The sequence below is a fragment of the Pogoniulus pusillus genome, chromosome 25 (assembly GCF_015220805.1).
Source record: "Pogoniulus pusillus isolate bPogPus1 chromosome 25, bPogPus1.pri, whole genome shotgun sequence".
In the NCBI taxonomy this organism is placed as follows: Eukaryota; Metazoa; Chordata; class Aves; order Piciformes; family Lybiidae; genus Pogoniulus; species Pogoniulus pusillus.
In genome coordinates this window covers 18,309,413-18,325,414 of record NC_087288.1, presented here as the reverse complement: position 1 = coordinate 18,325,414, position 16,002 = coordinate 18,309,413, and the positions used below count along the sequence as shown (strand labels likewise).

The window sequence follows — 16,002 nt, the reverse complement described above, 5'->3', positions numbered from 1 at the left end:
AGGTTCCTGCCTGGTGAATGTGGGGCAGGCTGTGGATGGAGTCTACTTGGACTTCAGCAAAGCCTTTGACACTGTCTGCCACAAGAAGCTCCTGGCCAAGCTGGCAGCTCATGGTTTGGACAGATTCACTCTGTGCTGGATCAAGAACTGGCTGGATGGCAGAGCTCAGAGAGTGGTGGTGAATGGTGCCACATCCAGTTGGCAGCTGTCACTAGTGGTGTGCCCCAAGGATCAGTGCTGGGCCCAGTCCTGTTCCATATCTTTATTGATGATCTGGACGAGGGCATTGAGTCCAGCATCAGTAAGTTTGCAGATGACACCAAGCTAGGAGCAGGAGTTGATCTGTTGGAAGGTAGGAGAGCCCTGCAGAGGGACCTGGCCAGGCTGGATGGGTGGGCAGAGGCCAATGAGATGAGATTTAACAAGGCCAAGTGCAGGGTTCTGCACTTTGGACACAACAACCCCAAGCAGCACTACAGACTAGGGACAGAGTGGCTGGAGAGCAGCCAGGAGGAAAGGGACCTGGGGGTACTGGTGCATAGTAGGCTGAAGATGAGGCAGCAGTGTGCCCAGGTGGCCAAGAGAGCCAATGGCATCCTGGCCTGCATCAGGAACAGTGTGGCCAGCAGGACAAGGGAGGTTATTCTGCCCCTGTACTCAGCACTGGTCAGGCCACACCTTGAGTGCTGTGTCCAGTTCTGGGCCACTCAATTCAAGAAAGATGTTGAGGTGCTGGAAGGTGTCCAGAGAAGGGCAGCAAAGCTGGTGAGGGGCCTGGAGCACAAAGCCTATGAGGAGAGGTTGAGGGAGCTGGGCCTGTTTAGCCTGGAGAAGAGGAGGCTCAGGGGTGATCTTATTACTGTCTACAACTACCTGAAGGGAGGCTGTAGCCAGGTGGGGGGTGGCCTCTTCTCCCAGGCAACCAGCAATAGAACAAGGGGACACAGTCTCAAGTTGTGCCAGGGTAGGTATAGGCTGGATGTTAGGAAGAAGTTCTTCACAGAGAGAGTGATTGGCATTGGAATGGGCTGCCCAGGGAGGTGGTGGAGGCACCATCCCTGGGGGTCTTCAAGAAAAGCCTGGCTGAGGCACTTAGTGCCATGGTCTGGTTGATTGGATAGGGCTGGGTGCTAGGTTGGACTGGATGATCTTAGAGGTCTCTTCCAACCTGGTTGATTCTATGATTCTATGCTGGAAGCAGAGACAATAAAAGGCCTGGATAAAAATCTGTATTTGATCCCTTTCTGTAATTAGGTGTTTAATTTTTTGGAAGACAGCTCAGAGAGATGAGTTGTTGCAAATAGGATTCTCCTTTGAAAGCATTGTGCTTTGAAAAGTGGTGAGTGCTACCACCCAGAGAGCATGTTAGTTGACATGTAAAGCGTGATGATGCTGTGTATGCTTAGAGAAACTTGGGTGCAATTTCTGTGGTAAGGTATTCACCCTAAGTTTGAGGATGCTCAGTATTTATTTAGCTTTCTGTCTAAACCACTCACTCCCATTCAGAAACTTACTATAGAAAGCTCTTAGTGCTCTTGACTAGTGTGGTGGTTTGGGTGTTCCCTGCCCCCCCACGCTTTAGAAATCACCCAGACTAGACTCAGCCAGCTCTGGAAATTGAATGGAGTTTATATTTACAGCTTAGTACAAGAGACAAGCAGAGATTTGCAGTAGATACAGTAATAAACAAGGTAAAAGGTAATACAGAAACACAACAGCCCTCCCAGAAACCTGAGTCCCCAGGAGGGGCTCCCAACTGCCCCTTCACCTTCCCCCTACCCCTCTCAACCTCACCTCAGTCCCAAGGAAGAATGGAGGTTCAGCCAGGGGGTTAGGAAGCAAAGAGGATCAGTCAAAGAGGTTAGAGAGAGAGATGCAGCTCAGAGCTCCCCAGCAGGAGAAGTGCCTTATTTATATTTTGATTCTTCTTCTTGTATCTCTCAGCAAGCCTATGAGTGCAGTAGACATCAGCCTTGTTTTCCTTTCACAGCCTGTAATCTAGTCCTTGCCACCAAAACATTCCAGCTTGCTTCAAACTGGCACAACTAGCATTTAAAATTACAATACCAGAGCAGCTACAGCCTAATTAGCAGCAGCAGAAGAGTTTTTTGTCTTGCTGGGTTTTATCTAATCATCAGTCAAGAAATCAAAATGGTAAGAATGCCTCTTGTACCATCCAGGGCAATCAAACACAAACCCTATGAGGAGAGGCTGAGGGAGCTGGGGGTGTGCAGCCTGCAGAAGAGGAGGCTCAGGGCAGAGCTCATTGCTGTCTACAGCTACCTGAAGGGAGGCTGTAGCCAGGTAGGGGTTGGTCTCGTCTGCCAGGCACCCAGCAAGAGAACAAGGGGACAGAGGCTCAAGTTGTGCCAGGGGAGGTCTAGGCTGGATGTTAGGAGGAAGTTGTTGGCAGAGAGAGTGATTGGCATTGGAATGGGCTGCCCAGGGAGGTGGTGGAGTCACCATCCCTGGAGGTGTTGAAGCCAAGCCTGGCTGAGGCACTTAGTGCCATGGTCTGGTTGACTGGCTAGGGCTGGGTGCTAGGTTGGCCTGGCTGATCTTGGAGGTCTCTTCCAAACTGCTTAATTCTATGATTCAATCAACTTGAAAGTGGAAATCTATCAGTCTCAACTTTCTGCTAACATCCATTGTGACAGCTGTCTCTACAACATACAGACAGGAGACTTAAAGGTGTGTGAAGAGGAAGAGGAGTCCTTTTAATTTCTCGAAACCAAAAAGCTGGTTTTTTTTCCCCATGTCATGTACTTGTCAAATATTTGAATGTCCAAGGATTTATTGTGGTGAGATTTCCCTCTCTGTCCCTTCAGTGGTTTTGATTTCTACTGCCCCATCCCTATCTCTCAGTCATGCTCTGATGCTGATCTTCAGAACCTTGTTGGGTTTTTTTCTGTGCCTCAAATGTTTTGTCTTCTAATTTTGCATATTAATAATTAAAATAGAATCAGAATGGTTTGAGTTGAAAGGGACCTTAAAGATCATCTAGTTCCAACCCCCTCCACCCCACCATGGGCAGGGACACCTTCCACTAAAACAGATTGAGAAGAGTGAGAATCCGACGAGGCATGGACCACGTGTATGGCTTCAGGCTCTAGCTGCAGTGCAGCCACTTCTCTTGAAGTTCCTTCATGTGTTAGTCTACAAAACCTTGATACAGGCTTATTTCATGGAATCATACAATCAACCAGGTTGGGAGAGACTTCCAAGATCATCCAGGCCAACCTAGCACCCAGCCCTAGCCAGTCAACCAGACCATGGCACTAAGTGCCTCAGCCAAGCTTTGCTTCAGCACCTCCAGGAACAGTGACTCCACCACCTCCCTGGGCAGCCCATTCCAATGCCAATCACTCTCTCTGACAACAACTTCCTCCTAACAGCCAGCCTAGACCTCCCCCAGCACAACTTGAGACTGTGTCCCCTTGTTCTGTTGCTGGTTGCCTGGCAGAAGAGACCAACCCCTACCTGGCTACAGCCTCCCTTCAGGGAGTTGTAGACAGCAATGAGCTCTGCCCTGAGCCTCCTCTTCTGCAGGCTGCACACCCCCAGCTCCCTCAGCCTCTCCTCATAGGCTTTGTGTTCCAGGCCTCTCACCAGCTTTGTTGCCCTTCTCTGGACACCTTCCAGCACCTCAACATCTCTCTTGAATTGAGGAGCCCAGAAGAGTACTCAAGGTGTGGCCTGATCAGTGCTGAGTACAGGGGCAGAATAACCTCCCTTGTCCTGCTGGCCACACTGCTCCTGATGCAGGCCAGGATGCCATTGGCTCTCTTGGCCACCTGGGCACACTGCTGCCTCATCTTCGGCTACTATCTATCAGTACCCCCAGGTCCCTTTCCTCCTGCCTGCTCTCAGCCACTCAGTCCCCAGCCTGTAGTGCTGCTTGGGGTTGTTGTGGCCAAAGTGCAGAACCCTGCACTTGGCCTTGTTCAATCTCATCCCATTGGCCTCTGCCCTTTCCTTAATGTTCCAAAGCTGTCAGAAGTGTTTTCAGTTTACACTGGTTTCTAGTTTGCTCTTAGGTGAATGTGCTGTTATTTTGAGGGTCTGTTAATTTGATATTCAGACTTGTAAATTCCTGGGAGTCTTCTAAGTGATTAATGGGAACTCCAGTGGGAGCTTTGAGTTGATAACTGAAATTACATTTCATAAAATTCATAAATGATGTCTAGTTTTTGACTTGCATCCTCCTGAGGAAGGCTCTGGACTTTGCAGTTTCCTTTACCTGGTGGTATAAAATCTGTAGTCAATCTGTTATCTATTGTAAGAGGCACCTGTATCTCAGACTTGTGGCTGAGAAGCAATGGAAATAAATCCAGCCTATCTTGCAAGAGGCTGTTTGTGGATCAGATTTTATAATGTAATAAATGTTTTGATTCAGTTTTGTAAGTATCACCCAAACAGTGCAGAGACATATTCTGAAAACAGTGTAAGAAAATAGTGCCTTTAGAGTGGTAAACTTTGTGAAACTGGGTACCTACCCAAAATACTTACACTGCCACATAAAGGCCCTACTAACTTTCTTCTTTGACCATAATGTAGCTGTAGCAGAAGGTATGTAGCACTCAGTCATTCTCAGTGATTACTAACCTATTAGACTCTACTCCTGCAGCAGAGGTGGTCGTGGCCATATTCATAGAATCATAGAATGATTTGGGTTGGAAGGGACCTTAAAGATCATCTGGCTCCAGTCTCCCTGCCATGGGCAGGAACACCTTCCACTACACCAGATTGCTCAAGGTCTTGTCCAGCCTGGCCTTGAACACTTCCACAGAGGGGCATCCACAACCTCCCTGGGATAACCTGTTCCAGTGTTTCCTCACTGGAAACAATTTCTTCCTAATATCCAGTCTGTATCCCACCTCTTCCAGCTCAAAGCCATTCCCCCTCATCCTTTCACTACAAGATCCCTCCTCAGCTTTCTCGTAGGCCTCCTTCAGGTACTGAAAGGCTGCTGTAAGGTCTCCCTGAAGTCTCCTCCAGGGAAACAGCCCCAGTTCTCACCGCCTGTCCTCATAGAGAAGGTGCTCCTGCCCTCTGATCATCTTCATGGCCTCCTCTGGACCTGCTCAAACAGTTCTGTGCCCTTCTTGTGTTGGAGGCTGTAGAACTGGACATAATACTCCAGATAGGATCTCACAAGAGCAGAGGACAATCACCTCACCTGTCCTATACTGTTTTGCTGTTCATAGAGCAGCACTGACCACAGCCATTTTCTGTAGCATTTACTATCCCAGATTCTCATGGCACTCCATGAAGAGAGTAAAAGCATGATAGTTACTAGGCTGTAGTTGTAAATAGTGCTACTGCATTTTAATACTTCATATGTTCATATTTTTCTTTCACACTCTGAGACTTCAAACATCTCAGTAGTATTTTTCAAGTGAAAGTTCTGAGTTCAGAAAATACAAAACCCAACGTTGTGTTAACTTTCATCTGCTTTGTTCTTCCCACAGAAATCCTATTCCATGCCAATAGGCATTGAGTTCCAGAGGAGGTATGCAACCATTGTTCTAGATCTGGAGCAACTAAACAAAGACTTAAATAAAGTTCTGCATAAAGTTCAGCAGTATTGTTATGAGGTAAGATTTTGCTGCAATCTGTAGGTACTTGCTGGGTTTGGTTAACCAAAGTCAAAAAAGTTAGGTTTTCCTAGGACTAGTGCACAGGTGGGGATCACTTTGAAATCAAACCTGTGGTAACTGTATTGGATTTGTTCTCTCTCTGTCTCTGCTTTTGTCTGCCTGAGTTTCTATTGCTAAAACTCAAGACACACTTGCTGATGCCAGTGACTGGTTTTAAACCAGACATTCATGTACATCAGTGAATCACAGAAACACAATATGCTAAGGATTGAAAAAGACCTCTAGAGATCAAGTCCAGTCCCCCTGCCACGTCAGGTTCACCTAAAGAACATCACACAGGAACACACCCAGGCAGGTTTTGAATGTCTTCAGAGGTGGAGACTCCATTGCCTCTCTGGGCAGCCCATTCCAGTGCTCTGCCACCTTTAAATTAAAGAAGTTCCTCCTCATGTGGAGGTGAAACTTCTTATGGTCATGTTTGTGCCCATTAGCCCTTGTCCTGTCACTGGGCACCACTGAAAGAGAGCCTGGTCACATCCTCCTGACACCCACCCTTTAAGTTTTTCTAAGCATTTATTAAAAACCCCCCCTCAGTCTTTTCTGGACTAAGAAGAGAGAATCCTCTCAGACTTTCCTTGTGAGAGAGACGTTTCAGTCCTCTCATCATCTTTGTAGCCCTTTTCTGTACCTTCTCCATCATGTCCCTCTCCTTCTTAAACTGGGAAGCCCATAATTGGGCAGAGTATTTTGGATGTGGCCTCACCAGCACAGAGTAGAAGGGGAGGAGAGCCACAGAGTGGGGAGTGTTCTGGCCACATTCTTCTTGGAGAGTATTCTGGCCACACTCTTCTTGGGGAGTGTTCTGGTCGCATTCTTCTTGATGCACCCCACAATGCCATTAGCCTTGACCACACAGACACGCGATCATCTTCTTGTTGCCCAGGACTCCCAGGTCCCTTTCCCCAAAGCTGCTCTCCATTAGATCAGTCCCCAACTTGTTCTGATCCCTGGAGTTGTTGATCCCCAGGTGCAGGACTCTACACTTGCCCTCACTGAACTTTGTTAAAGATAAAATACTTGTGAACTCTGTTGGAAAACATTTGCAGCTTCGCGCATACACCAAAGGCAAGGCAGATTCTCACTCATCATTTCTCTTCGTTGTGCAAGGGAGAGTCTCACTCATCATTTCTCTTCGTTGTGCAAGGGAGATTCTCACTCATCATTTCTCTTCGTTGTGCAAGGGAGAGTCTCACTCATCATTTCTCTTCGTTGTGCAAGGGAGATTCTCACTCATCATTTCTCTTCGTTGTGCAAGGGAGATTCTCACTCATCATTTCTCTTTGTTGTGCAAGGGAGATTCTCACTCATCATTTCTCTTCGTTGTGCAAGGAAAATTCTCACTCATCATTTCTCTTCATTGTGCAAGGGAGATTCTCACTCATCATTTCTTTTCATTGTGCAAGGGAAATTCTCACTCATCATTTCTCTTCATTGTGCAAGGGAGATTCTCACTCATCATTTCTTTTCATTGTGCAAGGGAGATTCCCACTCATCATTTCTCTTTGTTGTATCTGTGCAGCTTGCTCCTGACCAAGGCCTTCAACCTGCTGACCAACCGACAGATCTGAGGCGTAGGTGCGAAGAGGAGGCTCAAGAGATCGTCCGGCAAGCAAATTCCTCGACAACAGGACAGCCTTGTGTTGAGAGTGAAAATTTAACTGATCTTATCTCTAGGCTTACAGCAATATTACTGCAAATTAAGGTAAAATGCTCCCAAAAAAATAGCTTCTCCCATAAGATACCTGGCATTAAAGCCTTGGCAGGTTCTTTGTGCAGAACTGTGAGAACACTTTTTATTTTCTTCTCCTACAGTGTCTAGCAGAAGGAGGTGATCTGAATTCCTTTGAATTTAAATCACTAACAGATTCATTAAATGACATTAAGAATTCAATAGACTCCTCAAATATCAGGTATTGCTTTTTGAATCTTTAATTCTTAATTATACATCTGGTGCCAGCAAGCCTTTCTTACTGTGTTTTAGAGGTGAACATTGATTATAATTAAGGGGTTTAATCTGGTAACTGTTTCCTCCTAGGAATGGTCCCATTTAAAGAGAGGCTTCTTAAAGGGAGCATCAAATGAGCAGTTTTCTGTTTGAACCTAGCAGTGAAGTAACCTGATTTAAAAACAAAAGAAAGCCAAGTGCTAAGTTGATGCAGCAACACCTAGACTTTCTTCCTCCTCAGTCATTTGTAACAACTAATAAGGTATTCTAGAACACTTTCAGACTTTGAAATCCCACCACTAAATGTCAGTTCTTTAAACCAAAGATGGTGGAACTTCAGTATTCATGTTGCATACTCAACTTATTGTCTCTAAACGTCAAAAGCTGGCATGTGAGACAATTGCAGCTTCTGACCAGCTTCCATTAGCAATGTTTGAAACAAAAAGAGGAGCAGCCATGGTGTGCCAGATCAAAGGCCTATCTACACTAGATGAGCCATTTTTCAACAGCTGTCCCGAGCAGGTGCCTGGGGAAGCATTATAAATGTATCACAGTATCACCAAGGTTGGAAGTGACCTCATAGATCATCAAGTCCAACCCTTTACCACAGAGCTCAAGGCCAGACCATGGCACCAAGTGCCACGTCCAATCCTGCCTTGAACAGCTCCAGGGACGGCGACTCCACCACCTCCCCGGGCAGCCCATTCCAGTGTCCAATGACTCTCTCAGGGAAGAACTTTCTCCTCACCTCCAGCCTAAAGTTCCCCTGGTGCAGCCTGAGGCTGTGTCCTCTTGTTCTGGTGCTGGCCATCTGAGAGAAGAGAGCAACCTCCTCCTGGCCACAACCTCCCCTCAGGTAGTTGTAGACAGCAATAAGGTCTCCCCTGAGCCTCCTCTTCTCCAGGCTAACCAATCCCAGCTCCCTCAGCCTCTCCTCGTAGGGCTGTGCTCAAGGCCTCTCCCCAGCCTCGTTGCCCTTCTCTGGGCACGCATGAATGTGGCAATGCTACACTGCAGCCTCCAGCAACCTGTGACCAGGATGTTACAAATTAATTACAGTGCTGCTAAATTACATAATTTAGAGAATATAACTAAATACTGAGCATTTCCTTACACCCTCCATGCTCATATTGCTACCTAGTAATGGGAGGCTGCACACATGAATTGTTTTTTGGGAAGGATATGGGGAGAAGTAGTAGGAAGACCTTTTGATTTAAAAATATTTATTGATAAATGCTGTTCTATAGCTGCTTTTTTTTTTTCATTAGTAAAACCAAATATAAATCCCAAACACTGGTGAGACTTTCTATAGTCAACACTGCAAATGGCACGTTGGAAAAGATATACAGGCTCACAGGATGTTAGGGGCTGGAAGGGACCCAAGGAGATCGAGTCCAACCCCCCTGCCAGAGCAGGACAATCCTATCTAACACAGATCACACAGGAACACATCCAGACAGGCCTGGAAAGGCTCCAGAGAAGGAGACCTCGCAACCTCTCTGGGCAGCCTGTGCCAGTGCTCTGGGACCCTTACAGTGCAGAAGTTCCCCCTTGTGTTGAGGCAGAACCTCCTGTTCTGCAACTTGCATCCATTGCTGCTTGTCCTGTCCCAGGGAGCAGTGAGCAGAGCCTGTCCCCTGACTCCTGGCAGCCTTCAGATACTTAGAAACATTTATCCAATCCCCTCTCAGTCTTCTCTTCTCCAGACTAAGCAGCCCCAGGTCCCTCAGCCTCTCCTCATCAGCCATGCCCTCCAGTCCCCTCATCATCCTCATAGCCCTCTGCTGGACCTTCTCCAGCAGATCCCTGTTGCTCTCCAACTGGGGAGCCCAAAACTGAAGGCAGCATTCAAGATGAGGTCTCAGCAGGGCAGAGCAGAGGGGAGGGATTCAACTCAAAAGTTGACGAGGCTGAAGGTGATGACATTTGCATTTCACTGTGCTTATTTGGAGCATTTTAGCATCTCTTCATAATATTTTTATGTCACTGATTCTGCTCATATTGAATTAGCCAGATCACTAACTCTTGACCTCATGCAGCTGTTTGTGCCAAGGCTCTTCTCAGGTATGTCTCTCTCAAGTTGCATTAACAAGGTGCTGCTCTCTGAATCATCTCAGATTACATGTTGGCTGTGCTTGTACCTTACCTTCGGCTATAGAAGTACTTCTACACAACTCTTAAATATGGAGCTGAACACTTTGTTTGTTTTCCCTCCTCCTTTTCTTCCTGTAGTTGTTTCCAGAATAACGTCGAGATCCACGTTGCACATATTCAGAGTGGTCTGAGCCAGATGGGAAACTTACACGCTTTTGCAGCTAATAACACCAACAGAGACTGAAAGTTTTTCTTTCAAGTGTGTACAGCAAGTAGTTCTGGAAAATCCTCTTCCTTTCTATAGGCTTCACCAAATATCCTAACTGCCAGAAGATAAGGGAAAAGAAAACTTCTCAGAAAGGACCCTTTTAAATATATTATATCTGCTTCTGAAGTAAACCAGCATTACTGGCCAGCGTTGCATTAGATTTCTCCACTTGTTATTCACACATGGTAGTTTTGCTAACTGGTAGCCTCTTAATAATTGCATTTATTACAATAAACCTAAAAACATACTTTTCATGTAATTTGAACTTCGAAAAACTAAGTTCAGATTAACTCTGCGCACCTCTTGCTGTTGGCTGTCCTGGTATTTTAGAAGCGATGGGGAGGAAATGGCTCAAATGAGTAGCCACAGGGTGGGTCTTTGTTATGTAAAGCTATGCTTCTGCCATTCCAGCCTACAGGTAGCAACACGAGGTGAGCTGATGGACAGCAGACAGAAGCTGCAGACCTGTTGGGCAAGTCTGATCGATCAGTCTTGTTGGAACTTTTAACTTGTCATAACTTTTCTAGAAGGACTCTAATGAAGGACTATTAATAACGTAACTGGTAGCTTTGCAGACAGAGATTGCTTGTGAATTTTTACTCCCTTCCCGTGGGGCAAAAGAAATGCTTTAGTTGGTGTTTTATATCAATGACTGGTTAAACTTAACTTGTTTTTCCAAGTTTTTGTTTGTTTTGCACAACTTTTAAACGAGATGGCTGGTTATCCCACAATACCCAACCTATATAAATATGAAGATTCGGGGGGGAGGGGATGGGGAGAGGGGTTATATATATGTATAATTAAAGATAACCGTCGAGGTAAAACCGCAGAAAAACAAAAGTGACAACCTGCCTATGAGTACCTTTTGGAATGTTAATCCTGTACAAAGTGTGTATTGGTTTGTTGAAATGGTCTTGTAAAGCTTTCTGTGTAAGGAATTGTTTCCAGCTAAGACTTTTCAGAGATAGCTGTAGAGATGGTTTTGATTCTTTTAGACGCCTCATTAAATGAGGGCTTTTATATGTTAATGTATAAAGAATCTGTAAACAGGATTATTTTCGATTTTAAAATTTTGTATAGTTTAAAGATGCTTCTGTATTCTGTGTTGGTATTGTGCCACTGCAAAACTTTAGTGCAGAGTTTATATTTAGCTAAACTTGTCCTGTTAATTAAGAGAAATGCATAAATCTTTTATTCTCAACGGAATTTGTAACTCTGAATAAATTGACCTATGAGAGTTGATATATTTCACAAAAAGGCAAACTTTTTTTGCAGATGGCTTCAGGTCTGTCTTCTTTATTTTTTTTTCCTAAGTTAATTGCTGCAAATGAAATGTTACAAGGATGAGGTGAGTAGCAGTTTTAAAACGATATTGAGAAACTTCACAAGGGGTATTGCAAAGTAATGCTAAACACTAATTTTGCTGAGTTACCCATGGAGATTTACAGTATCACCAAGGTTGGAAGAGACCTCACAGATCATCAAGTCCAACCCTTTACCACAGAGCTCAAGGCCAGACCATGGCACCAAGTGCCACGTCCAATCCTGCCTTGAACAGCTCCAGGGACGGCGACTCCACCACCTCCCCGGGCAGCCCATTCCAGTGTCCAATGACTCTCTCAGGGAAGAACTTTCTCCTCACCTCGAGCCTCAATCTCCCCTGGCATAGCTTGAGGCTGTGTCCTCTTGTTCTGGTGCTGGCCACCTGAGAGAAGAGAGCAACCTCCTCCTGGCCACAACCTCCCCTCAGGTAGTTGTAGACAGCAATAAGGTCTCCCCTGAGCCTCCTCTTCTCCAGGCTAACCAATCCCAGCTCCCTCAGCCTCTCCTCGTAGGGCTGTGCTCAAGGCCTCTCCCCAGCCTCGTCGCCCTTCTCTGGACACACTCAAGCATCTCAATGTCCCTCCTAAACTGGGGGGCCCAGAACTGAACACAGCACTCAAGGTGTGGTCTAAGCAGTGCAGAGTACAGGGGCAGAATGACCTCCCTGCTCCTGCTGGCCACACCATTCCTGATGCAGGCCAGGATGCCACTGGCTCTCTTGGCCACCTGGGCACACTGCTGGCTCATGTTCAGGTGGGTATCAATCAGCACCCCCAGATCCCTCTCTGTCTGGCTGCTCTCCAGACACTCCGACCCCAGCACCAGCACTTGGAGCTATTGAACACCATTCCCTTGGACTCTGCCCATCTGTCCAGGCGGTCAAGGTCCCGCTGCAGAGCCCTTCTGCCCTCCAACCCAGTCACATCTGCCCCCAGCTTGGTGTCATCTGCAAACTTGCTGATGACTGACTCCATGCCCTGAGTTACCCATGGAAATTTACCTCTCATAACACAGTAGAACGTTGGAACAGGCTGCTCAAGAAGGTGGTGCTGTCACTGTCCCTGGAAGCGTTCCACAAACAACTGGCCATGGCACTTTGGGACATGCTTTAATGACCATGGTGGTCTTAGGTTGAGTATTGAACTTGATGATCTTTTCTGACTGAAATACTTCTGTGATTCTATGGTTGTAGTGTTCCCTGTAAGTGTTTTTTGCAATTACACTGCCCATTTTTTAACGCTGTTACCATCTGGTCTGCAAAGAAGACAGATCTCCTCCCACCAGCTTTTTCGTTTAGATGGTGTGAGTGGTGCTGAAGCCTAACCTAATGCCGGTAAGTTTAGTCAGTAACTAATGTGGCCTACAGCTAACTGGGGAGCAGGGAACCATCCCTTCACACTGCTGTCCTTGTCAGCTGCTGCTCATAAAATCTGCTGGCATGCCAGCTCAGGGAGCGCTGCCAAGGGACAGCTCACCTTTCATGGTGAAACACACTGGGCAAGCTCACTGTCAGGGCACCAATGCCAGCACAGGGAAGCTGCAGAGCTGCCTTTTCCAGCAGCAGCTACCTGCCATGTGGAGCTAACCTCTGTTCTCCTACACAGATCTGTCACATCGCTGCTTGCAGAGTTAAACATGTCCATGAACACTTCTGTGGAGTAGGACTTCCTGATGCAGAACACCAGAAGGCTAACTTTGCTCTCTGGATGGCAAGCACCTCAAGCTGAGGGACAACCTGTAGAAACTGGTAAATGCCACTAGCAAGAATGGTATTAAGCAAAGGAGGTTTGGGAACGTGCTTTATTTGTGGATTCATAATGTGGAGTAATCTCCATGCTCCCAATTTTAACTCTGATTCCATAGATGTGATGGTTTTTTTGCATATGGATTGTTAAAGTTGCACCTTTTCCAACCTTGTTGAAGTGGAGTTTGCAGTTCTTGCAGGGTAATGTAACATAAGAAAACACAGAATTCATGATAGAAGTCAAATGTTATTTGGCCTGGGGAATGTGGCCCCAGGGAGAGGACATCCATGATCTCCCTGGATGTGATGGTTTGGGTGTTACCCACCCACACTTTGGAAATCACCCAGACTAGACTCGGGGGCTCTGGAAATTGAATGAAGCTTTGTATTTACAGCTTAGCACAATAGACAAGCAGAGATTTACAGTGTATACAGTTATAGGCAGAAATAGACAAGGTAAAAGCTAATACAGAAGCAGGGCAGCCCTCCCAGAAACCTGAGTCCCCGGGAGTGGCTCTCAACCACCCTTCCACCTTTCTCCCACCCCTCACCCTTACCCCAGATCTTGCCTTATGCCCAAGGAAGACTGGGCACCACACAGGCCACCTAATGAATACATTCCAATAGATTCAGTTCTCTCCACTATCCCTTTCCTCCTCCTGGCTGGAGGCAGCACACCCCTAATGCTGAACATGGCATGTGGGGTGTACACAGTGATTGGTGGTGTTGTGAGAGGAATTGCAATTGTTGGAATAATTGCAGTTGCTCTGGGGAGCTGAAGAAGTGACAGCTACTTTTCTGGCATTATTGCCTCTGTTTCTGACACTCTGCAGATCCCTGACTCTCTTTGAAAGAGCTGAAGTCGGTTTATCATCCCACTTCTTAGAATCATAGAATCAACCAGGTTGGAAGAGACCTCCAAGATCATCCAGTCCAACCTAGCACCCAGCCCTATCCAATCAACTAGACCATGGCACTAAGTGTTCATGTTCTCACCGAATTTGTCACGCAGAATTATCCACAATGATGTCTAGGTGGAATTTGTCTCCTCCTGGGCTGGAATTGCCTTGCAGGAGGTGGGCATCTGTTCCTGATGGCAGAAACATGCACCCATTCAGATGATGCAGGGATGGTTTCCTTTACCAGATTGGAAATGGAGATTTTAAGTTCCTCCTTCAGTTCTTTCATGCTGTCTTTAATGTCATTCTTTATCTCTTTCATCTCTGTAGTCATAGCTTTTATGGCAGAGACTAGGGCAGAATGTGACAAGCTGTCCTCAATCTGCCTGAGCTGGTCAGTGAATTCACCAACAGTGAAAGATCTTCCATTATCACTCCTTGATAGAAACTTACTGGCCAAGATGTTAGCATAGGATGAAGGAGCAAGCTTAATCAGCTTCTTCATAAGACCTGTTCCCAAAGGAATATCATCAGGCTCATGTGTGCCATGATCTCCATAAAGCACTTCCTTCACAGCAAACTCCTTCAGAAGCTTAATTCCCTGCTCAACGGTGTTCCACTTCTTGGCAGCCCATGGCAAATCATCTCGGGAAGGATATCTCATAGCCACAGCCAACAGGAGGCGTGTCCACAAGCTAACCCTACCAAGAGGACTTGCCAGGTGTTTGTCCACTCCACTCTCCTTGGTGAGTGGTCCCAGCTGCTTGGCAGACTTGTCTCCTACCTGCAGAGCATTAGCACCAATGCCACGGCATCTCACTAGCCAGCTTAAGATTGGCTCTCCTGATTCCTTGGAGTATTCCTTTCTAACCTCCCTGACCTCTCTGAGGGGATCGTTGGAGTCCTGGATGTCATCCTCCTCCTCTTCCTCTTGTTGTTCTGGTTGTCCCTGGCCTAGAAACAGAACCTTCCTCATAGCACTCTTAAACTCATCGGAACCATCCTCTCTCTTGGCAGCCAACCTCACAGCTCTCCTCTCATCAGAGTACTGAGATCTAAGTGCACTGGCCAAATCTTGAAGACTATACTTCTCTTCCTCCTCTTGTGCACCAGAGGTCCCCTCCCCTAAGTCCTCTTTTTAATCACTCCTTGTCAAATGATTTGTCTTAGCCCGGGCTTTGGCTGGAGCCAGAGTAATTGGAGCTGAAATGGACTTTGACGACCCCTCTAGCATGTCTGAATCACTGGGGTCTGACCTGAGGCCTGTGACTTCAAATCTGGCTAGGGGTTTCTGCTGCCTGAGGGTTTGAGTTAGCTGAGGCCACACCAAGAGCCTGGGCAGTTATCTCTGTTCCTTGGCTGCCTGCCATGTTATTGTTATCACTCAGGATTTTGGCAGCTTTTCCAGAATCTATGGCAGGAGGTGCAGTGGTGCCCCCCCCCTTGCTCTCCCTCCGAGCTAAGAGTGTTTACATTCTTTCTATCTTTAGTCAAGGATACTCATCTCTTTCTCCGGTTCCTTAAAGGCATCACACCTGAATTTCTCATACATAATGTCAAAATTAATATGAAAATCAAAATTACAAGACCTAAGATTACACACAACAGAAATCATAGTATCATCTTCCAGCTTGGAAGAGACCTCCAAGATCATCCAGGCCAACCTAGCACCCAGCCCTAGCCAGTCAACCAGACCATGGCACTAAGTGCCTCAGCCAGGCTTGGCTTCAACACCTCCAGGGATGGTGACTCCACCACCTCCCTGGGCAGCCCATTCCAATGCCAATCACTCTCTCTGCCAACAACTTCACCCTGACATCCTGCCCTGGCACAACTTGAGACTGTGTCCCCTTGTTTTATCACTAGGTGGGGGTTGGTCTGGGAGAAGAGACCAATCCCCACCTGGCTACAATGTCCCTTCAGGTAGTTGTAGACAGCAATGAGGTCACCCCTGAGCCTCCTCCAGGCTGCACACCCCCAGCTGCCTCAGCTTCTCATCATAGGGTTTGTGTTCCAGGCCTTTCACCAGCCTTGTTGCCCTTCTCTGGACACCTTCCAGCACCTCTTGA

General features: G+C 46.7%; 1 protein-coding gene across 4 annotated transcripts in view; it reads left to right on the top strand.

Annotated features, from left to right (window-relative positions):
- The window catches only part of LIN9 (lin-9 DREAM MuvB core complex component), a 76,420-nt gene extending 65,196 nt beyond the window's left edge, over positions 1–11,224 (top strand). For all 4 annotated transcript variants that reach the window (XM_064164608.1, XM_064164611.1, XM_064164610.1 and 1 more), the window contains exons 12-15: positions 5,472–5,597; positions 7,180–7,362; positions 7,473–7,570; positions 9,838–11,224. In XM_064164608.1, the coding sequence (XP_064020678.1) occupies positions 5,472–5,597; positions 7,180–7,362; positions 7,473–7,570; positions 9,838–9,943 (513 nt within the window). In that variant the 3' untranslated portion in view covers positions 9,944–11,224. The remainder of the gene's footprint in view (positions 1–5,471; positions 5,598–7,179; positions 7,363–7,472; positions 7,571–9,837) is intronic.
- Positions 11,225–16,002: the final 4,778 nt, after the last annotated feature.